The sequence below is a fragment of the Schistocerca serialis genome, chromosome 8 (assembly GCF_023864345.2).
Source record: "Schistocerca serialis cubense isolate TAMUIC-IGC-003099 chromosome 8, iqSchSeri2.2, whole genome shotgun sequence".
Taxonomy (NCBI): domain Eukaryota; kingdom Metazoa; phylum Arthropoda; class Insecta; order Orthoptera; family Acrididae; genus Schistocerca; species Schistocerca serialis.
Genome location: NC_064645.1, coordinates 449,667,163 through 449,694,245, shown reverse-complemented (window position 1 = coordinate 449,694,245; position 27,083 = coordinate 449,667,163). Strand labels below are relative to the sequence as shown.

Sequence of the window (27,083 nt, the reverse complement as noted above, 5' to 3'; positions counted from 1 at the left end):
ACAGTCATCTTTGAGGTGGAGGTCAACATTGAGGAAGCTGGATTGTTGTGTTGAATAGGACCAGGTGAAGTGAATGGGGGAGAGGGTTTTCATGTTCTGTATGAATGTGGATAGTGTGTCCTCACCCTCAATCCAGATCACTAACATGTTATCAGTGAATCTGAACCAAGTGAGGGGTATGGGATTCTGGGCATTTAGGAAGGATTCCTCTAGATGGTGTATGAATTGGTTGGCATAGTGTTGTGTCTTGTGGGTGCCCATAGTGGTGCCCTTGATTTGTTTGTAGAAATGCCTTCCAAGGAGGAATAATGGTGAGTTCATATTAGCAACTAGAAAGTAGGTTGTAGGTTTTGAATCTGTTGGGTGTTAGGAGAGGTAGAGTTCAATAGTGGTTGAAGGTTGTTGTAGAGTTGGTGGTTAGTTGTAGCCCAAGGCAGAAGTAGGAAGTGAATAGGATGTATAGTTTTTTAGGGTGGCATTGTGCATGTTGCTCTAGTTCCTGGAGAGAAAGAGTTTCAGTGTGTGATATGGGATCCAGGAATTTGGGATTGCATAGCAAGGGACTTTTGTGAGTGGAGAGGAGGTATTGCAACGGAGGTTTGAGTATGACTGATACGTTTTTGTAGGACTATGTGGGTAAGGGTTAAGGATTGGCAGAATCTGCAACAGATGGATGTCATTGTGGAAGGAAGGGTGACAGCCAGAGCTGGGTAATCTGATAGTAAGGCCATCTGGGGGGAATCCATGAGCCAAGCAACAATGCAGGAACTGTATGTGGTGCTGGGTTTTGGCTAGGGATAAGGAAACTTTTTTGTACTGACACAGATGGAAGCAACAAGGATCCATGGTGTAGTAATGCGTCTTGTACCCAGTGTCCCTCCTTTTTTTCTCTTCTTACCTGGATTCCTCTTGTTATCTTACAAATCACAGTGTATACTCCATTTATGAGCCACACTGCATCAACGGACTTGGCTGCTCGCAACAGACAGCTACATTGCTGGTGCAGCATCTCATGTCCCACATTACTCCTGCCAATATCATTAATCCTGTACCTTCAAACTGATCACTCTTCCTGCATCACTCTCATGTATTTTTGTGTCTTATTTCCAGTACCTTCCAATGCTACATGAACTTGCATCTCATCCTACCAACCCCTCCACAGCCCCATTCCTTCTCTTCTCTATTCCAGTTCGCACATGGTAGCTTCACCTAATCTAGTCACTTCTGCCATCCATCTTTTTCACACTCTTCCACTCATAGACGTGCAACCCACATTATAATATTTTTATTTGATCTCATTGTGCCTTCAAGCCAATTTCAGTTGGTTTTTTGCCTTTCACTATCACCCTGATCTCTCAGATTTCATCCATTTCATGATTTTTCCCAAGTGTTTGGGTGTGTTTTACAAATTTTTTGGAATGTGGTTCTATGTTAGTTACCTATTTTTATGCATTTGTACCCACCACCATGGTGCTCCTTCCATATGCATCAGTACAGAAAAGTTTCCTTATCTCTAGCCAGAACCATGTGCCCCTCAAATCTTGCCCCACCTCCATTCCTCAAATCCCTCAACATGCAGACTAACCTCTCATCCACAGAAAGAACCGCAATCTACCATTAAAAACAGATCCCAACCTTATAATTCTGCCTGCTGACAGAGGCTCTACCACTGTTGCTTTGAACTGTAAGGACTACCCGACAGAAGGACTCTGCCAGCTGCTGGATTCATCCACTTACAAATCCTGCCATAGTGATCCCATTCCAGAAATCTATCAGTTTGTCCAGTCTCTCCTCAAATTCTTAGGGCCATTCCACAACCTATTCCAGGAGTCCATCTTTCTCCTCCCCCATACCATCCTGTGCACCCTTACCTTCTACATGCTTCCTAAAGTCCATAAACCCAACCACTCAGGATGCCCCATTGTGGCTGGTTACTATGCCCCCAATGAGAGAATCTTTGCTCTTGTAGACCAACATCTTCATTCTATTATCTGCAACTTACTTTCTTTTGTAAAAGATACTAACCATTTCCTCCACTGACTTTCAACAGTATCTGTTCCTTCACCATATGGTGCCCTGCTCATCGCTATTGATACCACCTCCCTTTACATTAATATCCCTAATGTCCACAGCCTTACTGCTATTGAACACTATCTTTCCCAACACTCAATAGATTCCAAACCTACAACTGCCTTCCTAGTCACCATGACCAATTATATCCTTACCCAAAATTATTTCTCCTTGGAAGGCATTACCTACTAATAAATCCAAGGTACTGCAATGGGCACCCACATGGCACTATCCTATGCCGTCCTGTTCATAGGTCATCTAGAGGAATCCTTCCTATACACCCAGAATCCCAAACACTTCACCTTGTTCAGATTCACTGATGACATGTTTGTGATCTGGATTGAGGGTGAGTACACCCTATCCATGTTCCCCCAGTAAATCAACACCTTCTCCCCCATTGCTTCACCTGGTCCTGCTCAATGTGACAAGCCACCTTCCTCGATGTTGACTTCCACCTCAAAGATGGCTACATTAATACCTCCAATCCATATCAGTCATACCAACTACCAGCAATACCTCCACTTAGACAGTTGCCATCCATTCCACACCAAAAAGTCTCTTCCATACAGCCTAGCCACCCATGGCCATCATATTGGCAGTAACAAGCAGTCCCTCTCAAAATACACCAAGAGTCTCACTGAGACCTTCACAGACTGTAATTATTCTTCCAGCCATTTGCAGAAACAGATCTTGTCTTATTGCTCCAGTCACCCACCACCTCCCAAAGTCCCACTGTCTGGTCACAGAGGAGCATTCCCCTTGTGCCTCAGACTGGAGCAACTGAATCACATTCTTCCCCAGGGGTATGACTATCTCTCATCATGCCCTGAAATGAGGAATGACCTATCTACAATCCTCCCCACCACACATGCAGTAGTATTTTGCAGCCTGCCAAACCTACACAATATTTTTGTCCATCCCTAGACAACCCTAGATCCCAACCCCTTGCTATCCCTGTAATAGACCTAGATGTGAGATCTGGCCCATACATCCTCCCACCAATACCTACTGCAGTCCAATCACAAGCATCACTTGTCCCATCAAAGGCAGGCCACCTGTGAAACCAGTCATGTGATCTACAAGCTAAGATGCAAACATTGTGCTGTATTCCATGCGCACATGATAACCAACAAACTAAGTGTCTGCATAAATGGCCACTGACAAACTGTGGCCAAGTAACAGCTGGACAACTTCATTGCTGAGCATGTTGTGCAAATCAATGTTCTTCATTTTAATAACAGCTTTGCAGCCTGTACCATATAATCCTTCCCACCAACACCAGCTATTCTGAATTGGACAGGTGGGAACTCTCCCTGTAATATATCCTACATCCCCATAACACTCCTCGCCTCATCCTTTGTTAGTCATTATTCTAACCCATCTACCCCCTTCGCTGTTCCCATTTCAGCACTACACAGCCCTCTATTCCACTAACAGACCCACAGTCTATTTACTTCTATCCTTTTCCACCCCTCACCCCATCCCCGCCCTCTGTCTAACCTACTGACAGCAGCTAGCTGCCCTAACCTCTCTCCATCTCATCCCTGTATGCTCCAAGAATCAGCATTTTACCATCCCCAACCCCTACATTGCTATCCCTTCCCCTCCCCGCCCCAGCCTCCTCCTTACCCCCACCACCCAGTTGCCTCTCTCATTATGCACTGCTGCTTTCAGTGTGGCCTTAGCAGCCAGATTCAGTAGTCTGTGTGTGTGTGTGTGTGTGTGTGTGTGTGTGTGTGTGTGTGTGTGTGTTTTCTACTTCTGAGGAAGGCCTTGTTGGCCAAAATCCCATTTTCTGTTGTTGTGCGTATCTGTGACTAAGCATTTCCGCCATATGGTGAGTGCAAACTATCCTTTTTGTAATATCATTGCATTCCACCCTGGATTTTCTGGTACTGATGATAATGTTTATAATTCTTCTTGTCTAAGTAACTAGATTAGATTAGATTAGATTAGTTTTTCATTCCATAGATCCATGTTGAGGAGATCAAATAAGTAATATAACTATGAAATTAACTGATGCTGAAAACATGTGGTCATCATGAGGATGTAAACATTGCTGATATTTAATCTCATAATGTTTCCACTGTAAAGAGCAGCTGTTCAGTGAAATGTACTTTGTATGTATATTATCCTACCCCCATGAACCATGGACCTTGATGTTGGTGGGGAGGCTTGCGTGCCTCAGCGATACAGATAGCGGTACCGTAGGTGCAACCACAACGGACGGGTATCTGTTGAGAGGCCAGACAAACGTGTGGTTCCTGAAGAGAGGCAGCAGTCTTTTCAGTAGCTGCAGGGGCAACAGTCTGGATGATTGACTTGTAACACTAACCAAAACGGCCTTGCTGTGCTGGTACTGCGAACAGCTGAAAGCAAGGGGAAACTACAGCCGTAATTTTTCCCGAGGGCATGCAGCTTTACTGTATGGTTAAATGATGATGGTGTCCTCTTGGGTAAAATATTCTGGAGGTGAAATAGTCCCCCATTTGGATCTCCGGGCGGGGACTACTCAAGAGAAAACTTAAAAAGGGAAATGGATAGGTTAAAGTTAGATACAGTGGGAATTAGTGAAGTTTGGTGGCAGGAGGAACAATACTTTTGGTCAGATGAATACTGGGTTATAAATACAAAATCAAATAGGGGTAATGCAGGAGTTGGTTTAATAGTGAATTAAAAAATAGGAGTGCAGGTAAGCTACTACCAACAGCATAGTGAACGCATTGTGGCCAAGATAGACATGAAGCCCATGCCTATTACAGTAGTACAAGTTTATATGCCAACTAGCTCTGCAGATGATGAAGAAATTGATGAAATGTATGATGAGATAAAAGAAATTATTCAGGTAGTGAAGGGAGACGAAAATTTAATAGTCATGGGTGACTGGAATTCGAGAGTAGGAAAAGGGAGAGAAGGAAACACAGTGGGTGAATATGGATTGGGGGAGAGAAATTAAAGAAGAAGCCATCTGGTAGAATTTGGCACAGCGCATAACTTAATCATAGCTAACACTTGGTTCAAGAATCATAAAAGAAGGTTGTATACATGGAAGAATCCTGAAGATACTAGAAGGTATCAGATAGATTATATAATGGTAAGACAGAGATTTAGGAACCAGGTTTTAAATTGTAAGACATTTCCCGGGGCAGATGTGGACTCTGACCACAATATATTGGTTATGAACTGTAGATTAAAACTGAAGAAACTGCAAAAAGGCGGGAATTTAAGGAGATGGGACCTGAATGATGATGATGATGAGCGTGTGGCGTCAGTGGCTGGGAGGCCCCTCGCGGGGCAGGTCCGGCCGCCATATCGCAGGTCTTATTACATTCGGTGCCACATTGGGCGACCTGCACGCCGGATGGGGATGAAAGGATGATGAACACAACACAACACCCAGTCCCTGAGCGGAGAAAATCTCCGACCCAGCCGGGAATCGAACCCGGGCCCAGAGGACGGCAATCCGTCACGCTGACCACTCAGCTACTGGGGCGGACATGGGACCTGAATAAACTGAAAGAACCAGAGGTTATACAGATTTTCAGGGAGAGCATAAGGGAACAATTGACAGGAATGGGGGAAAGAAATACAGTAGATGAAGAAAGGGTAGCTCTGAGGGATGAAATAGTGGAGGCAGCAGAGGATCAAGTGGGTAAAAAGACGAGGGCAAGTAGAAATCCTTGGGTAACAGAATAAATATTGAATTCAACTGATGAAAGGAGAAAATATAAAAACACAGTAAATGAAGCAGGCAAAAAGGAATACAAACGCCTCAAAAATGTGATCGACAGGGAGTGCAAAATGGCTAAGCAGGGATGGCTAGAGGACAAATGTAAGGATGTAGAGGCTTATCTCACTAGTGGTAAGATAGATACTGCCTACAGGAAAATTAAAGAGACCTTTAGACCTTTGGAGAAAAGAGAGCCACTTGTATGAATATCAAGAGCTCAGATGGAAACCCAGTTCTAAGCAAAGAAGGGAAAGCAGAAAGGAGGAAGGAGTATATAGAGGGTCTATACAAGGGTGATGTACTTGAGGACAATATTATGGAAACGGAAGAGGATGTAGATGAAGATGAAATGGGAGATAAGACACTGCGTGAAGAGTTTGACAGAGCACTGAAAGACCTTAGTCGAAACAAGGCCACGGGAGTAGACAACATTCCATTAGAACTACTGACGGCCTTGGGAGAGCCAGTCCTGACAAAACTCTACCATCTGGTGAGCAAGATGTATGAGACAGGCGAAATACCCTCAGACTTCAAGAAGAGTATAATTATTCCAATCCCAAAAAAAGCAGGTGTTGACAGATGTGAAAATTACTGAACTATCAGTTTAATAAGTCACAGCTGCAAAATACTAACGCAAATTCTTTGCTGACGAATGGAAAAATTGGTAGAAGCCGACCTCTGCGAAGATCAGTTTGGATTCTGTAGAAATATTGGAACACGTGAGGCAATACTGTCCTTACGACTTATCTTAAAAAATATATTAAGGAAAGCCAAACCTACATTTCTAGCATTTGTAGACTTACAGAAAGCTTTTGACAATGTTGAGTGGAATTCTCTCTTTCAAATTCTAAAGGTGGCAGGGGTAAAAAATAGGGAGCAAAAGGCTATTTACAGTTTGTACAGAAACCAGATGGCAGTTATAAGAGTCGAGGGGCATGAAAGGGAAGCAGCGGTTGGGAAGGGAGTGAGACAGGGTTGTAGCCTGTCCCCAATGTTATTCAATCTGTATATTGAGCAAGCAGTAAAGGAAACAACAGAAAATTTTGGAGTAGGTATTAAAGTCCACGGAGAAGAAATAAAAACGTTGAGGTTCGCTGATGACATTGTAATTCTGCCAGAGACAGCAAAGGACTTGGAAGAGCTGTTGAACAGAATGGACAGTGTCTTGAAAGGAGGATATAAGATGAGCATCAACAAAAGCAAAATGAGGATAATGGAATGTAGTCAAATTAAGTCAGGGGATGCTGAGGGAATTAGATTAGGAAATGAGACACTTAAAGTAGTAATGGAGTTTTGCTATTTGGGGAGCAAAATAACTCATGATGGTCAAAGTAGAGAGGATATAAAATGTAGACTGGCAATGGCAAGGAAAGCGCTTCTGAAGAAGAGAAATTTGTTAACATCGAGTATAGATTTAAGTGCCAGGAAGTCGTTTCTGAAAGTATTTGCATGGATTGTAGCCATGTATGGAAGTGAAATATGGATGATAAATAGTTTGGACAAGAAGAGAATAGAAGCTTTCAAAATGTGGTGCTACAGATGAATGCTGAAGATTAGATGGGTAGATCACATAACAAATGAGGAAGTATTGAATAGGATTGGGGAGAAGAGGAGTTTGTGGCACAACTTGACAAGAAGAAGGGACCGGTTGGTAGGACATGTTCTGAGGCATCAGGGGATCACAAATTTAGCATTGGAGGGCAGCATGGAGGGTAAAAATCGTAGAGGGAGACCAAGAGATGAATACACTAGGCAGATTCAGAAGGATGTAGGTTGCAGTAAGTACGGGGAGATGAAGATGCTTGCACAGGATAGAGTAGCATGGAGAGCTGCATCAAACCAGTCTCAGGATTGAAGACAACAACAACAACATGTATATTATAATTATTGTTTTATTGTTAGTATTCCTTGGACCATGTTAACCAGCAGCATTTTAGAAATTATCAGAAAAAAAATTGACAAATGTAATCTTATATAATTTTATGTAAAATATTTGTACGATTGATGAGATTCTAATCACAGAAGATGGGATTTGGAATTCTGTTAGTTAATGTCTACTTGATTTCAACACACTCATGAATTATTTATTGTAATTTGATAACTGTTTTGTTTCAATAATGACATGTTAGGCATTCAACTGTTAAAATATTATTTAAGGCACCATGCTTGGAGTCACATTGGGACAGTCTCATTAGAGTTTTTGAAAGCCATTCTCATGCAAGTCACTCCTCCGTAGATATTTTTATGTGAATATATGAAGAAGTTATATCAATTTACAGTCAGAATATTGATAAATTGTCTCAAAACTGCTGGTAATGACCTCTGGCAAATTGCATCAAGAACTGCTAAAATTCTGAGTTACACCATCCACAACAAAACAATGAATGGAATACATTTATAATGTGTTATGAAGCCACTCTTATCAAGAACATGAAATGACAAACAAAATTATCATTCCAGAATGAAATTATCACTCTGCAGTGGAGTGTGCACTGATATGAAACTTCTTGACAGAATAAAACTATGTGCCGGACTGAGACTCGAACTCGGGACCTTTGCCTTTCGCAGGCAAGTGCTCTACCATCTGAGCTACCCAAGCACAAGTTCAAGTCTTTGTCCAGCACCCAGTTTTAATCTGTCAAGAAGTTTCAAAATTATCATTCATTACAATATTAAATATGTCATATAAATGTACCATCAGAAACTGTGTTGAATGGACAAAATCATATAAGAATTGTTGCAACATTAAAGAACAGTAATTTATTTGATTATCTTTATGTCTGTTGATTAGGGCAATTACAGAATTTGTCATAATTTATTATGAGTGGGATTCTGCCACTACTCCTATGTAATTGCATTAACTTGTACAGCTAATTTAAAATTCACACAAGCAAGCACACCTCACACATACTTGGCCACCACTGCCAGCACCTCTGACCTGTCTTAGCTGCCAGTGAGTGCTTGCTTGTGTGAATGTTTGTATGTTTTCTTTTCTGAGGAAGGCTTTGGCCAATAACTGCATGTGTAACAGGCTTTTTGTTGCACTGTCTCCAATTCAGCAGGTCATGTTATATGGTGAGCAACAATCTGTCCTATTCCTGTCCTGTTCTGTCCTAACCTGGAGTTTCCATTGTTTAATTCAAAAATCTTACAATAATCATAACTATCAACTATTTTCAGCCACAAACTTCCAATCCATGAAAATGCAGAAAAGAGAAGAACAATCTGATGAGGTCAGTGCAGGGCAGAGAACACTGAACTGTGCAAACTTTTCCAGATAACCATAGGTCAGTAACACACCATTGTTGAGCTGCAACCATAAAATGACAGCTACTGAGTGATGAATGTACCAAAGTTTGTGCATTTAAAATAACTTGCCCCAACTAAGATCTGTTGTGTTAATGAGAGCAGTTAGTAATTCAGATCTGTTGCATTTACTGAGATAGGTACTGCATACTCCACCAGCATACTTCAATCTTACTAAATCAACTGCTGAAGAGACCACAAAAGCATTAAATAACTGAAAACCAACAACTCCTGTGGCTATGATCAGTGATGGTATTTCAAACTAAGTGCCAAGGCCTTGTTACACACACACACACACACACACACACACACACACACACACACAACACAAGCAATATACTCATCTTCCTCCTTCCTGTGTTCTGAAAAATTTTTGATATGGCAGTGTATAAGATAATAATGAACCATTTTTCTGACTACAGGTATTTAACAAATGCTTATGTGGGCTTCAGTGAGGAATCTCTGTAGGGTAAGCAAAGTATCACCACATAAACAAGTTCTATTGGAACTAAATAAGAAAAAATATCCTCTGGCCTTTTTCATGACCTTTCAATGGCTTCAGAAGCAAATTTCATAATGTATGTAGGCACAGTCATGGGGAACTTGGTGCCTTCTCAGACATTTGTTCACTTTCAGCCATGTGCAGCTAGTCACCTGATGCATATGGACACCACGAACCACAAAATGAAACGAACAATTTTTCCACAAGTCAGCCCCTTCAACAGATACAATGTTTTACTGATGTCAGCTACATATACAAGTCAAAGGCATCACAGTTGTAATAATCCAAGAGGCAATAATGAAGTGAGTCAGCTGCTACAACAGACACCACATGTTTTACCAATGTCAGCTACATATACCAGTGAAAGACGTCACATTTTTAACAAGTCAAGATGCAATAATGAAGCAAATAGTGCCCAGACAGAAACAGTAACAGTGCTGCAGAGAACTGCATATGAAGAGAACATTCAGTACCAGACAATGGATGCCAAACAGAGTTCATATAATTCTGATGGGAAACAACCCATATCCACCACAGCACCAGTAGCTTCAAGATGGCTTAGAAATTCAGAATGGCTTAATCAAAACAATTTACAGTATAGTAATAAATGTAGTAAGAAGTTAAACAGTAGCCCATATGCAGAATCAAACAACACTGACTAAAAGAGTTCATCACATAATTACTACTGAGCCTGGATCTCAAACATGGCAGGATACGTTAAGAATATAGCATACAATATGGTAATAAATGTAGTAAGAAGTTAGACAGTAGGCCACATGCAGAATCAAACAACAATGACATAAAAGAATTCATCACAGAATTACTACTGAGCCTGGATCTCAAACATGACAGGATACGTTAAGAATATAGGATGCTGGAATGCTCATTCCATTAAAAGAAACAAACACAGCTTCCTACATTTCTTACACCCCAACCAGATATCTGAAACATAGTTGCTGCCGAATGAACCATTTCTGTTTCCTGCGTTTAATGAGATTGAGGGTGTCAGAAATGGTAAATATGGGCAGAGTGCACTTCTCATAAACAAAGGGATAACTGTATAAAATTCAGTGATATGAGAGACAAAAGATACCATTTCAAGCTGCTGCAGCTACACAGTATTCGAACAGCAATGAAATAAATGTAATGACAATTTACAGTTTATATTGTAACTGGATGGATAAAAAATTTACTCACCAAGTGGTGGCAGGAAAGGCATGTAAAACGCTATTAAAGTTTGCAGTCTTTTAGAGCCAATGGTTCCTTCCTTTGGCAGAAAGGTTGAAGGGGAAGGAATAGCGGCAAAGGAAAAGGACTGATGAGGTGTACAAAAAAGGGGTTAAGTTCAGAAAAGATGCCCAGAACCTCAGGTCAGAGGAGACTAACTGTGCAGGATGAGAAGGAAAGACTGATTGTAGAGCAGGATTACATCCACAGATAGGGACTTTCAACGTTAGGGCATTGGGAATAACTTCCAGGGACAAGCATATTTCAAGAAACGGAATGTAGAACCTTTGTTAGGATAGTGCAAGATCATATTTTCAAAAGGAATAGATGCAATATGTGACGGAATTCATCATTGTAAGAGAGGAGGGTTGGATGTGTAGAGTAGAATTCAGTCTTTCCTTATCATTGTTTCCTTTAAGTCTCCCTTGATATAGGGTTCTGTGCCTGAGACCTCTTTTCCTAAATGTCACCAGTCCTTTATCTTCACTCCTCTTCCTTCCCCTTCAAACCTCCTGCCAGAAAAAGAAGCCACTGGCTCTAAAGGCTGGCAAACTTTAATATTTTTATAAGTGTGTTCGCCTGCTGCCACTTAACCAGTAGATTTCTGATCTATCCAGTTATACAGATAATATTAGGCAATTATAATGCTCATCACCCCACTTGGGGCTCAGATCAAGAAAACAGTGTTGGTAAAATGATAGCAGAGATTTTCAATGAAGATAATGTAATCATTTTCAATTATGGTTCCCCAATGAGGATAACTGCACTGAACCAACAACTGAGCACTGTATATATACATTAGGTGTCACATGGGAGATAATTACAGAACCTCCTGGATCTGATCACCTTCCCACCATTCTCAGGTGTTACATAGGGATGATACATGGTTTAATACAGCCAGCCTGCAAGTGGAATAGTCAAAAAGTAGACTGGAACAAGTGCACTAATATGCTTTGAGAAAAGATACAGACATTTCCAGAATGTGGAAAAACAAGAACAGACTACATGAATTTTATGTCTTCTGTTGAAGAAGCTGCAATGGTATCTATTGCACAAAATAAAGCCATTCTTCCAAAAACCAAAACATTTCAGTATGGTGGGATGAGAAATGCAATAATTGCTGGAATGGTTGGTTGGTTTGTGGGGGTTGAAGGGACCATACTGCAAAGGCCATCAGTCCTGATTGCTGGAATGAAAGGAAGCAATGTAATTATGCAGAAGGCACGCTTCAGAAGAAAATTACATAAACTCCAATTGATTTCATGTGAAAGTAAAGTGACTATTCAAAAATAAGAAGAAATCTGCATAGATAAACAGTCTTAATGAAGACATACCAAGCTTTACCATCTGGCAACAAATTAAACATGTACATAGAACCTGGAGCAACAATAGTACACCAGTGCTTCTAAACAAGTTAGTGGATCACTTCTTGAAACATTTGGCATCAGACCCAGTTGAACAATACATTGATGAGGCAGGAAACTATTTCCTGAACGAAAGCTTTACTGTTATGAAACTCAACACAGTCCTCTTATCTGGAAAAAGTTGTGCCTCATGAACTGATGGTATAAATTACTATGTACTCCCTTCTTTAGCACAGAAAGAAAGGAACCATCTTTGTAGCATTTTTAATAACACTTGGAGTAAAGGAACTATTATCCTCAAATGGAACACATCACAAATAGTTTTGAGAATGAAAACATGATCCAAGCAGGCTGTAGAATACAGCCCACTTGGGAGATTTTTTCATTCTCAAAACACATTGAGGCTGTGGATCTATGCAAAAATAAAAATTCAGAATTGCAAATAGTGTCAATATGAAAACACAATAAACTACCTAATGAAGCAACCTCATATAGACCGTAACAGTTCTGAGCTGTGTACAAAAAATGCTGGAAAGGAAGTAGAAAAATAGACTTGAGAGTTGGTATGACCAACACAACTTATTCCTCAAAATAAATTTTGGTTTTTTGGAGAGGACTTTGCATGAACAGAACAGTAATAAAATTAGTAAATGATATTCAGATAAGTATCAATCTCAATGGATATGTCACTGCAGTTTTTACTGACATAAACAACACATTATAATGTCACCTTATTGATGCTTGCTGCCAAAATGCAGTGGCAATATATTCCTAACAGCTTTGTGAGCAAACTTATCCTTGTTATAATGAAACAAGCCTTTGGAAAAATCTCCTTTATCATAGATGAAGAGATTGATACCACACCTTTCCTTTTCTTTTTTTTTTTTTTTTTTACATAATGACTAAATTTCCAAATTTAGGCAAAAGAGGTATACAAAAAAACACTAACAACTTTGTCAGTGCAAGGAGACATAATCCACATTATAATTAAACCAATTTAATCACACAATAGAAAATGCCATATCTCTGTGGGATAATTTCTCTACAATTTTTGCATTTATGTTCAAAGGAAACGTAGAATGGGTTCTAACTTTATTTAAATGTTTATTGGTGCATGCAAACTAAAGGCATTTTTGCACAACAGTGTTTATATTTCTAAATCACCTCTATTATACATCAGTTCAAAGATCAATAAATGACCAAATTAAAGACATAAAAATGTCAATTGTTCATATGTTTTCGGTTATCTGCTTTATTAAAACTAAATACAACTAACCAAACAATCATATAATTCCAAAATTCAAAGTTACTAAAATAAAATTGTTGAACTGACTAGTAAATGTGGCATTACCACATATAAAAAAGCATCTGTTTTTGTGTACAAAGAAGGATAAAGTGCTTTGTTTAGTTGGTCAGAGAGAGACATCAGTCGAGGAATATAATAGCCTGTTATGTGCTGACACTTGGCAATGCTGCACAACAAACTGTGTTTTTTTTAAACTGTGACTGATAGGTCAAATGGAAAACACCTTTTGTCCAGTTTAATAATTAAATGACCCACCACCAAACTTTTGAAAACAGCTGGAGGAGGTAGAAGCAGATAGGTGCACCAACCAGATAAGTACCAAAATTTGAATTGTTAAACTGAATGTATTTCTCTTGTCATATAACTACAAGCTTCGACATGTAAACATATGTATTGTCATTGTTGTCAGAAGAGTACTCTAATACTTTTTACATATGAGAGGGGTTTACAACTTACATTCCAATTGATCACAGGTAGTAAGAAGTGGAAATCATTATGCAGGGCTGAAGATGACAAGTAGTAGTCTGTCACAAAAAGCACTAACAGTTTTACAATATGCTTATGACCTGTGTATATATTAAACAAATGGTGCCTATCTTAGCGGCCTGCTGTATACAGATCAAGCTATGTCTAGCCTACACACGTAAATGGTGAAAAGTGGTTTGGTGAAAAGTGGTTTGGTTAAAAATGGTTTTGATATACCACTCAGCAAGTCTTCAGTTCTACTCTTCACCAAACTTCATAGTACTGCAGCACTGTAGACTCAGCACTCAGGCTAATGCCATGTTCCTTGACTTCAAGAAGGCATTTGACCCCATCCAGCAAAGCTGTTTAATTAATGAAAAAAAAAAAGAAAAAAAACTCACAGAGTATTGGACCAGATTTGGAATTGGGTACAAGACACCCCTACAGGTAGAACTCAAGACATTACTCTTAACAGAAGGAAATCAATAGATGTAAAGGTAATTTACAGAGTACCAAAAGGAAGTGTGATAGGACTTCTACTGTTTACAATGTAGATAAATTATCTAGAAGGAAGTTTCAGAAGCCCTTTAAGATTGTTTGCAGATGATACAGTTGCCTATAAGAAAACAGTGATGCCAGAAGGCAGTATCGATTTACAGAAGACCTGAAAAAGATTTATGAATGGTGCGGGCTCTGGTAATTGGCCTTAAACATAAATAAATGCAATATATTGTGCACACAAAGGAAAAGCAATCCACTACTTTACAACTATGAGGAGCATTCAATAAGTAATGAAACACACTTTTTTTGTGAAAGCAGGTTGGTTTTATTCAAAATTCCAATACACCATATTATTTCCCACTCTTTAGGCTACAAAACATCTGTTTTCAACACGATCTCTGTCAATGCGCCAGCTCTACCCACCTTACTGGGAGGGCCTATATGCCATGAAGGTACAATTCTACTGGGCAACAATAGAGCCAATACACTGTTGCATCAAAAACCTTTCCATGTACTGCTTACTGTGGAGCGCATCCTTCAATTGGCCAAAGAGATGGAAGCTGGAAAATGCAAGGTCTGAACTGTAGGGTGTATGAGGAAGAACAGTCCAATAAAGTTTTATGAGCTCCTCTCAGTTGTGCAGAATTGTGTGATAAGTCCCATAAGATTTCACACATTTCAGAATTTTGTGAGGCCTTGCATTATCACAGAAAAAGAGAAGTTTGTTTGCATTTTATGGGTGACAAACACACTGAATTCCACTGCAGGAGTCACATCTGTGTGCAGCCAGCCAGCACACAGGAAAATGGATCAGTTTGCATGACCTCTTTGTGATGATGTCAGACGCCTCGCTCAATGACTTACTGTGCTTTTTTTCACTTCTAGCTCTCTGTAGACTTTCTGCAAGCACCTACTAATATCTTAAATGGTCTGGTTTTTCATCAAAGGAACTACAATGACAGCTCTCTGCTTGCAATGCACCTTCACTACAGATGCCATTTTCAAGACTACATATAGCACTGCCACCTATCGGAATTCATGAAACTATAGGAGCAGAAGCAGGAATATTCAAGAAATTAGAGCTAATACAGAGGCTTACTGATAATCAATCTTCCCACATTACGAGTAGAAGAGGGAAGGGGGGTGATCATTTAGTGGTAACAAAAATACCCTTCGTCATGCACTATGAGGTGGCTTGTGGCATACATCATAGATTTAGATGTAGATGTTTGGTTGAAGTAAATAACCCTCCCCTACATCTATGTCATGAATACCTACATATGAAATTTTTATTCAAACAGTCACAATTTTGCACAAGACCATTTAGTACATGACATCTATACCTTACAAGGATTGTGTTATGCATCCAGATAATAGCTCAACAAAGTCTTACTCCTCTTATTACTGCATACACGGATACTAGTCAATTTCCCAAATGAAGCATGTCTGCACAATAATTACTCTGCTCTGAAACAGACTACTGCACCTGTGTATTGGAACCACAAGTTGTTTTTGACATTGACTTTGGCTGTAGTTATCCAGATAAATGCAGTTTGATGGAGTATCTCTCCAAAAATAAGAATACAAGATTCATCTACACCTACGCTTCAAAAAATGAAGATGGATGTGGTTGTGCTTACTGGCATAACAGCTGCCATATTGGAATGAAATCCCAGCTCACTAACAAACTCACAATTATGACAGTGGAGCTTTTGGCTGTTCTTTGAGCTCTTTAATATGCCAATAGGTACTTGAGTGCTGAGCTTATTATCCTTTCTGACTCCTGATCACCTCTGAAACTATCAAGACATCTGCACAGTGGAAGATCGAATCATTTAATAGCATATGACATCAGAATCTGATGTTACAGATCACAAGTAGGTATCAGCAAGTTACCAAGAGCTGGGTAAAAGGGAACTTTGGCATACCTTGCAATAAAACAGTAGACATGTTATACAAATAAGCTGTCTGTGGCAGGGTGGGGAGACACATGGAATTATCAGATCCAGACCTTTGAAACATTATTAAACCAAAAATCAGAGAGTCAAGGAACACAGAATAGGAATTGATCTCTAAATAAGATTATGCAAAAGAGAACATGGTGCTGTTTCCTAACTTCAGGTACAAGAAAAATCAATGCTCCAGAAGTCTCACAAACACTATAAGATGCCTCACATTCACTGTGGCTGGTTCAGGAACCATCTATACTGTACTGGTCTGGTTATATTCGCATTGTGGCAAAGAAGAGGAAGTCAATAACATCTTTTCTTGGCTGCATAAACAGATTCAACAGTACAAGCTACCTTCTACAGCATCTGACCACCATTGATTGCTGCTTGCCGACGTGTGTTATGATACAACTCTGCTTGAAAGGCCAGAGAACATATTGCCTTTTATTCGCCTTTTTGATGAAAAAGCAGCTCAACTTCTAATATGATATGACTGTAATTCTATGTTTATGATGTTGTGCAAATGTATTGAATGCAATGTGTATGTTGCCCTTCAATGTTTTATCCATTCTATGTATTATGATGGCTGTATGAGTCCTGCTCAGATGCCAAAACAAGAAAATAAATACATAAAAAAGAAAGTAATTTAGGGAAACCATGGAAAACTTAAATCAGGTTTGTCAAATGGAGACTGGAGCTTCCATTCTCCTGAATGCAAACTCATTCAGTTTATCTCTAATGTGTTCTGTTTAGATATTATTGCAAAGAATTTATTTCATAAGATAAAATTTAGTGCTTCACTACTTGTTCATTACTCAATACCAATCACCACAGACACTACAGTCACTAAATACACATTACTTCATACTCCAACAGCTGACATCAAAAACCTGACACCATGGTTTCCAGTTTCAGTACTGTAACTTTCTTTTCACTTGCTTGATAAACTGAGTCAGCATCCTCCCCTAATGAGTGAGACATTGATTTCAAAAATATGGTAAGGTGTTAGCATACCAACTGCAGAGCTTTGATAAAGGGTTTCAAAGGAAAGAAATGAAAATAAAAACATTATAGAGTGAAAGTGTGTAGTAAAATGTTTTATCTTATTTTTAATATTAGTAAATTACTACTGCTATTGATGTTGTTGTTTTCACTTGTTTTACATTTTCACCTAATTCCTGGTCTGTGCTATCCAAGTCATCCTTTACTGTACAGAATGCACTGCTTGTTCCAGTAATCTGTCTAATCTCCTTGGGAAATTTATAGTACAATTTTATTCCTTGGTAAAAAAGCAGTTCTGAGTTTTATACTTATTCTTTCTTGGCATATGTATTGTAAGTCCAGTGTAGATCTAGTTCTCTGGTTGTGAACAGAGTTATTAATGCAGTAATTACAGAAGTTATTATTGATGAGTATAACATATCTGATACAGCACTCTCACAAGAGTTAAATGATATGAAACCTCTCACCTCTGAAGCACAGTCAAAGCAAGTTCCCAGTGCAGCCAGCACTCTGATCACATTCAGACTGTCATTGCATTTCACTGCTGTAAAAGTAGCAGAGATTGTTGAAAATTTCATATAAAATTGTAAAAATGTAAGTTATTAAAATTTTTATATATTGAGTTTAGAGAAATAAAGTAGTCAAAAATTAATCAATGTGTGAAAATATAATCCTTAGGGGAAACATTTTACATTTACTAAGAAACACTCAATTCTCTGATTGAAAAACTGGCTGAAACATACCATTGAATGGCTGGATTCTTGGCAGTTTAACTATCCATTCCTCGTGTTTCTTTATTATGTCACTAACATCACAAACACAGAATGGGTCCTCCTGTAGCTAAGGGGGAAAAACATGTAGGACAATGTTAGGCAGTCAGTAAATTGTGTTTAATGTAGAGAAATATGAAATGAATGCAGTTTATTTGTGAGGAGAACAATAAAATAAATTTAATTTAAGTGGACTTTACTACATACTCCTGAGTCTGCACTGTCCTTTATGGTGCTCCAAACATTTGTGCTGGTACCCATGACATGAATAAGTTCATCATTATTACTCAGCTGCATGATATCTATTTTCTGAGCAGCTGATGAGCAGTATCCAAGATAAACTGTGACCAACCAGACACCAGTTTTCAGCAAACTTATTAGATGATATAAACTGGAAAAAAGAAATACAGCCAGCAAATATTAGATATAGAAGTATTTTATGCAAAAGATGAATGACTGATACTTTTATGAAAAATTCACATCAAGTGCTCTTTTTAGTGAAGTATGAAAGGTTATATCAAACGATTATTTTGTATTATAAATGTTATTAAGATTCTGTAATTAAGTGACCTTTTATATGCATGGCCAAAGAAGACAAACTTAATGCATATCAGTAATTGTGTTAAAATCAACAAAACATTATCTCTTAATTTTTGTAAGTTGTTCATCATTTATTTTGATACTTTTTTTTCCATCTGCTTCAGGTTGCCTACTCTCTCCTGCCTTAACCAATATTTATGTAAGCATTTGTAGTTCTTAGTTAATAATACCTGCAATAACTGGAAATGGTGTACACACATTTACTTTAAGAGTAATAATCGCCATTTTCACAGCTGAGAAATGGGAGCTCCAGTGTCTGTATGTACATGTAACACTTTCCAGATAATGGCTTGCTGAACTTTTTCTACATCTCCTGCAGGTTGCTACTAATGGTAGCAAACTTTTTCAGAGCCTGCAGCTCTTATTTCACTACAAAGTCCAAAGTTCAAGCTTGAATAAAACTGATGCACCTGAAACAATTAAGTGGTTAACCATGTAACAGAAGTGTTAATATCCAATTTGGATCACATAAATAGTGAAATATTAGGTTTACAGGAAACCATCATGGACCTTTCTGAAAAGGTAAAAAATGTGTCTGAAAGTCTTAACACTTGGCAACTAGAGTAAAATAGACTAAAGCTCACAGTGAAACAAGTAGCATTGTGCATAAAAAGTCTATCAGCTGAGACAGAGAGCAAAATAAAGGAACTTCTAAAAGAATAGGGTAATAAAATTATTGAAAAATTTGAACTAGAGCTAAGGAAAGAGAAAGATTGGAGTGTCACAGAGGTACATGCTGAACAGCATACCATAGTGCAAGCTGTCAAGAGCTAACTTAGTTTCATGAGGAAAATGTTGATTCAGTATCTGCCCAAATGGCAACATGAGATTCAAGATAAATTAACCGGTCAAATTGATTCTGTGGAAAAGGAATTAAATATCGTAAAAGGTCAAATTGGTGATAACACATCACATATAGCTCAAGCAGATGGAGCCTTTGACCACTATCATAGTCCTATATTGCAAAACAATGCATGCATTGATGATGAATGTTCAGATACATCTACATCTACATACTCTGCAAGCCACTGTATGATGTGTGGGAGAGCGTACCCTGTATCACAACTGGTCATTTCCTTTCCTGTTCCACTTGCAGATAGAGTGAGGGAAAAGTGATTGTGTACCTCAGTATGAGCCCTAATCTCTTGTATCTTATATTCATGGTCCCTATCTGAAATGCATGATGGCAGCAGTAGGATCGTTCTGCAGTCAGCTTCAAATGCCAATTCTCTAAACTATCTCAGTAATGTTCTTTGAAATTAATGTCTTATTCTCTCCAGGAATTCCCACTTGAGCTCGCAGTGTATATTTGTAACACTTTCATGCTGATCGAACCTACTGGTAACAAACCTAGCAGCTCACCTTTGAATTTCTTCATTGTCTTCTTTCAACCCAACCTGGTGTGGATCCAAACACTTGAGCAGTACTCAAGAACAGGTTGCACTAGCATACTGTATGCAGTCTCCTTTACAGATGAACCATACTTTCCTAAAATTCTCCCAATAAACTGAAATTCACCATGCACCTTCCCTACCACAATCTTCACATGCTTTTCAATGTTACACCCAGATATTTAAACACATGAGTGTGTCAAGCAAGACATTACTACTGCTGTATCCAAACATTGTCAGTTTGTTTTTCCTACTCAACCACATTAACTTATATTTTTCTAAATTAATAGCCAGCTGCCATTCATCACACCAATTAGAAATGTGATATCAATATAATAGAAGGAAACATTCCACGTGGGAAAAATTATATATAAAAACAAAGATGAGGTGACTTACCGAACGAAAGCGCTGGCAGGTCGATAGACACACAAACAAACACAAACACACACACAAAATTCAAGCTTTCGCAACAAACTGTTGCCTCATCAGGAAAGAGGGAAGGAGAGGGGAAGACGAAAGGAAGTGGGTTTTAAGGGAGAGGGTAAGGAGTCATTCCAATCCCGGGAGCGGAAAGACTTACCTTAGGGGGAAAAAAGGACAGGTATACACTCGCACACACGCACATATCCATCAACACCTACAGACACAAGCTATAAAATAGGGAGAGCATAGGCTTTAATAATGCAACTGTACTAATTACAGTGAGTATAATTTTCTGTTCAGTTAATAATGTTAAGAAATTGGGAACAGAAATTACAATGCCCCAATAAGTTTTGGTTATGTAGAGGAAACACCTTGACTGCAAGTACCTCAGACTGTACATCTAACCCATATGCAAATGCTGTTGGTGTGGTAACAGGAGCTAGGGCATAGATGACTAGTCTTCCAGTTAAGTGAAAACATGCACTTGATGTGTCACAAGAAAATGTTTGCATAGTGTGGCCACTGTGATCTTATGTTAAGTATTGATTAAGAGCATCAGAATCAAGGGGCATGGCCCATTGAGCATGGAAGTAAAAGCAATTTTGTCATATTCTAGTGGGTAAGAGGGAATGAAAAATCAATTATCCTCTACAAGGTTTGATTTAACTAATTGTCCAACCAAGTGGGATGGTGCAGTAGTTAGTATACTAGATTGCATTTGGGAGGACGACAGTTTACACACATGTCTGGCCATCCTGGTTTAGATTCTCCATGATTTCCCTACATTGCTTCAGGCAAATGACAGAATGATTCCTTTGAAAGGTATAACCAACTTCCTTCTGCAGCCTTACCTTATCTGATGGGACTAATGACCTAGCTGTTTGGTCCACTCCTCCCAAATCAACCAGCCAACTAACTGATTGTCTGCTGTGTCTCAGACTCATGAAATTATTCTTTTCCCTTACCAAAGAAGATATGAGTATAGTGATTTTACTACATATCTCTGATGCTGAGACTTGCCAAACATTACTGAGTGATTCTGCTCTATTAGGAACAATTTATGAGAACACCAGCTGAAAAAAAATCATGTTTCTGTAAAATGAGAATGAGATATGCAGACAATCTCTAAATGTGCAAATCGTTATGACATGTAAACCATTAAGAACATCAGTAACTGTTTCAAATAAGGCAATGCAGAGAGGAATTATGATGGTGTCAGTTTCAAGCAACCGATACAAAAATGCACTTGGAAAGCTAACAAGGTAACTGGTAAAGCATAGACCTCTGTAAATAACAGTAATGTTCTGACTACGAAGTCTTTCGCGACGGAGTCCGTGCATAAAAAGTTCTCGGTTTACTTGCCGCGTCAAATTTGGATAAAATCCCAAGCTTTCGATGACTACCTCCATCATCTTCGTCAGGGGTAAAACTGATGAAGATGACGGAGGTAGTCATCGAAAGCTTGGGATTTTATCCAAATTTGATGCGGCAAGTAAACCGAGAACTTTTTATGCAACAGTAATGTTCATTTGCACACATATAATATGGTGTGGTGATCATGAGATGAGTCCTCATCATCCATCCAAGAGACAATTGATGTTATAGCAAAAATTGCAGCTGAAAAGCACATGTGCTAAGCTTTACGAGTGTATCATGCGGTTTGGGCACTACCACTGACTAGCAATATGGTGGCATGAGCAACAAACCAGTCTTTGAGGTATTTTAATTCCAATTGTTGACAATGCCTTAGACATGGAGTCTGCATTCCTGAAGTTTAACTGCGTGAATGAAGATAGCTTTGTAATCTATGGGATGATATATATAGGCAATGCCGCCTACAGCATCTGTTTTGCTATTTTCCTTTTATCTGCTATCAAGTGAATGAACTAGTTCAAGAGCTATGTATAATACTTTGTAAACAATATATATGGACAGTGTGAAATCACTGCAATTACCTAATGATAATACAGCCTCTGTTGCTTTCACGAGAATCACATGCATATCAACCAATATACTAAAAATAAAGTTTAATGCCTAGTATCATTAAAGATGCATATCCCTAGTGAATTATTTGTTTTGTTGCGCACACAAGTAACTCACACATAAAATCAGTATAATTCCCATTTATATGTCTCTTCTATGTAAACCACCGCAACATAAGGAAAAAGTTCGAAATTTGTACAGTGACGTGTTAAATATTTGTACTAACAAAAGAAATGATGCTCCATTGAAGAAGAGTGAACATGAAAAATGTGAAACAGTAAACAAAGGTTACCTACAAAGTGCTTCGGAACACTTCTCGTGTAATTTAAAAATGGTTAAGAAAAATGACTGTAGTAAGTTGAAACAAACACGAACATGAGTCAGCTTACAAATAACAAAAAACAGGTACTGTTACTTTCAGATAGTCATGGTAGGAACTGTGCAAAAGTACTGAACGAAATTTCAACAACCAGCTATAAATTTAATCTTTGATAAAGCCAAATGCTATATTCAAAGAAGCAACATGCAATATACAAAACAAAATGTGTAGTCTAGGACAAAATGATTATGTTGTGGTCTTAGGTGGTGCAAACAATATTAATGGATCAAAACATGGTTTTATGACATCACTAGATGAAACCATTGCAAAAACTAGGCACACCCAACTAATTCTATGCACAATACCATATAGATATAACATGCCAAATGAAAACTGCAAAATCTACCAAATGAACAGTTACTTGATGCAGAAGGCATCTTACAGTGAACACATCAGAGTTTTAGATGTAAATAGCTTCCTCCAATGGAAAGACTTCACTAGGCATGGGCTTCATTTACATAAAAATGGGAAAAAGAAACCGTGTGTTAATATGCTGAATGCCATCAAAAGTCCACTCGTAACAAGAAGTCCCATAAAACGTGTTACACCAGGACATCAAACATATTTGTGGTCAAATGAAGCTAATTTGGTGGAGAATCTCAGAAGAATGAGCAATACTGCAGCTGAACCAACAACACCTGGAGCTGAAGAGCCATCAGTAACGACAACAAAAGTGAATATGCAGTCAGAATCATCAAGGAAAACATCAGAAACAGTGTTAGAAAAGAAGAAGGTATCCACAGTCAGCACCAAGTCACCACCAACATCCTATGCAAAAATCTCGTCAAGTGCCACAAACCAGTCAGCCCATGACATCCAAGTGGAGACAGCAAAAAATGTGCAACCACACTCCAAATCAGTACCACTGGAAAGTGTGACAAGATCTTCAACACAAAAATGCAGACCTCCAGCCTACAGCCAGGATTTTTTATGGGCAAGAACACCAGTAGCTCCCTGCTAGGAGCAAACTAAAGGAAAACAGATGCAGAGCAAAATCTTCATGAACCACAACTACAAAAAAACCCGGCGAGTGGTGTCAAAAATCATTCCATTGGAAAACAGTCACTATTATCCTTTAAAATATTACGCCATAATGTGCAGTCAATGTTTAATAAGTTACTAGAAACAGATCTCTTCCAAAAAACAAAGTCACACTTAGATGTTCTCTGCATTACTGAACACTGGTTAACAGAAGACAAAATTAAAAAAAAACGCCACTTGGCAAATTTACTCTAGCTGGTTATTCTTGTTGGAACAAAAGTAAGGGAGGTGGTAAAGCAATCTATGTCAAAAAAAATTGAGCTACAAAAGCCTCACAAAGTATAATAATATGCAAATAGAAACAGACTTTGAATTCTCCTTAATTATCTTAACAGACTATAACTTATTGATACCAAATGTATATAGAGCCCCTGATGGGAACATTCAAACCTTCAATCACTCCCTCAAAGCACTACTCAAAAAAATTCACTGACTAAACAAAAATATATTAATAAGTGGAGATTTTAATATTGACTTCCTCACACCTGGAAAAAACAAAGATGAATTGTTGAATATTACAAATTCATTCAACCTACCCTCAACTGTAAACACACCAACCAGGATCACAAAAATTCAAAAACAGCTTTAGATCAGATTTTCATAAACACAGACAAATTACACCACTCAATTGAAGTCATCAGCACAGGTTACAGTGACCATGAAGCCCAAATATTGACGCGAATTTAAATTACATAGGACAATATCCCACAATAACTAAAATGCAAAGGCAATTTAATAATGATAATATAAGGCTTTTTAACTATCTGTTAAGGTCTGAAAACTGGGCAGAGGTCTATAAAGAAAATGATGTAAGCTACATATTTAATTCTTCACATGAAACATTTCTCCGCCACTTCAATACTGCATTTCTACTGAAATCCAGGAAAATCGGAAACAAACACACAAACTCATGGGTAACAAAAGGTATAAGGATTTCCAGCCAAAAAAAGAATGACTTAAAAAATCACATGAAACACCATGAAGTCTATGACCAGTTTAGGTCATACTGTAAGACCTATTTTGCAATCTACAGAACAGTAATCCAACAAGGAAAAAAATTATACAATGATAAATTTATAAAGGAATCTAACAATAAAATGAAAGGCTTGTGGACAGTTGTAACAAATGAAACAAACAGTAAGCAGCATGTTATAAACAAAACATTAAAACTAAACCTAAATGATGAAGTCACATCAGATCCCCAAAAAATAGTAAATGGTTTTAATGACTATTTTAGCAAAATAGCAGAAAACCTGATAAAGAAAAACTGCCACAGACCAAAGACTCAACACCAAACACTAATAGAAACCATACCAGTACAGGCATCAATGTTTCTTCACAAAGTCTCCAATACTGAAGTAATTACAGCTATAAAAGGACTAAAGAATAAGTACTCCAATGGAAGTAACAACATTCCTGATTTAATTGTAAAGAAATGTGGAGAATCCATTGTAGAACACCTAACCCACAAAATAAATGCATCCTTTACAAATGGAGTTTGCCCTGACCTACTAAAGACTTCTAAAATTACCCCACTTCACAAAAGGGCCCTAAAAATAATGTAGCCAATTACAGGCCCATAGCACAACTCAGCTTATTCTCAAAACTATTTGAAAAATTATTTTACACCAGATTGTAAGACTTTACTAATAAACTATCCTTATTAACAAAACATCAGCGTGGTTTTAGAAAGCAAAAGACAACTACCACAACTATTTATGAGTATCTCAACAAAACCTTAAAAGCACTGTATAATAAGAAAATCACTACTGGTATCTTTTTAGATTTATCCAAAGCCTTTGATGTAATTGACCATACCATACTCCTTAAGAAGTTATCAAATAAAGGTATAAGAGGAATTACAAACAAATGGTTAGAATCTTACCTATCAAATAGATTTTAAAAAAGTTGAAATTAATTTTGAAAAAAAAGAATACAACCACCCATCAATCTACTGTTCACTCCTCTGACAAAATGCCTATTAGATATGGTGTGCCACAAGGCTCAATCCTGGGACCCATACTGTTTCTGCTATACATTGATGACATAAGCACGAAGTTTGCTACAGGACATGCCACACTATTTTCTGATGACACAAGTATACTAATAACATGTACTGATACAGAGGACCACAACCAAAAAATTAAACCACTTATGTCGTCACTCAGGTAATGGTTCAACGATAATAAACTGATTAAAAATATACAGAAAACAATGTACATCAACTTCAGACTCTCATCCCATAGAGAAGAAATGCCCAGTGTGATTCTAAATAACCAAGAGCTTATGTGCGTCAACTCTGTCGAATTTCTTGGCATATGACTTGAAGAAAATCTTAAGTGGAAGACTCACAAATTATATCTCAAAAAAACTATCAACTGTGTGTTACATTTTAAGGATACTCAAAAAATCAGTCACAAAATCTGTTCTCATACATGTATATTACGCTTACTTCCACTCAACATTACAGTATGGAATCATATTTTGGGGGAACTCACCTGGAGGTAGATATATTTTCAAAATGCAAAAAAAGGCAATATGCATAATATGTAACCTAAGACATAACGAATCATGCAGGCGACATTTGAAAACAAATGGCATTATGACACTGCCCTTTGCTTACATTTATAATATTGTCTCATTTGTCAAGTCATACCTGTTAAACAATGACTGCACATTAAAATTCAATGGAGATATTCATAACTATGCAACAAGGCAGCAATCTGACCTACATATGATTCAGTCCAGAACTACCTGCTACCAAAAAGTGTTTTAAATGTTGGGATACAAATGTATAATAATTTACCAAATGAAATCAAAGCAACAAAGAATCCACGAGCCTTCACGCATAAGTTAAAAAAATATCTCTTGGACCATTGCTTTTATGCAGTTGATTATTTTTTTGAAAGGGGTTAAAATTGTAAACAATTTTATGATAAATGTTCAATTAGGTCTGAAAATTATATACTGTGCATGTCTATGAAATATACTGGATTATTATATACTGTGCATTTCTATGAAATATACTGGATTATTTTATTATTACGTTTGTATTGGCTGTTTGTATTTTACTA

At 38.1% G+C, this 27,083-nt stretch overlaps 1 protein-coding gene and 1 long non-coding RNA gene across 2 annotated transcripts in view; both read right to left on the bottom strand.

Moving 5' to 3' along the window:
• LOC126417062 (ornithine decarboxylase 1-like) overlaps positions 1–18,578 on the bottom strand; it is a 99,998-nt gene extending 81,420 nt beyond the window's left edge. Inside the window, exons 1-3 of the mRNA XM_050084954.1 lie at positions 18,400–18,578; positions 18,166–18,262; positions 17,890–17,966 (exon numbers count right to left, since the gene is read on the bottom strand). Coding sequence (XP_049940911.1) covers positions 17,890–17,966; positions 18,166–18,262; positions 18,400–18,489 — 264 coding nt within the window. The 5' untranslated portion in view covers positions 18,490–18,578. The remainder of the gene's footprint in view (positions 1–17,889; positions 17,967–18,165; positions 18,263–18,399) is intronic.
• A 462-nt stretch (positions 18,579–19,040) lies between these two features.
• The window catches only part of LOC126416608 (uncharacterized), a 57,810-nt gene continuing 49,767 nt past the window's right edge, over positions 19,041–27,083 (bottom strand). Inside the window, exon 3 of the long non-coding RNA XR_007575484.1 lies at positions 19,041–19,202. This is a non-coding gene — a long non-coding RNA (uncharacterized LOC126416608). The remainder of the gene's footprint in view (positions 19,203–27,083) is intronic.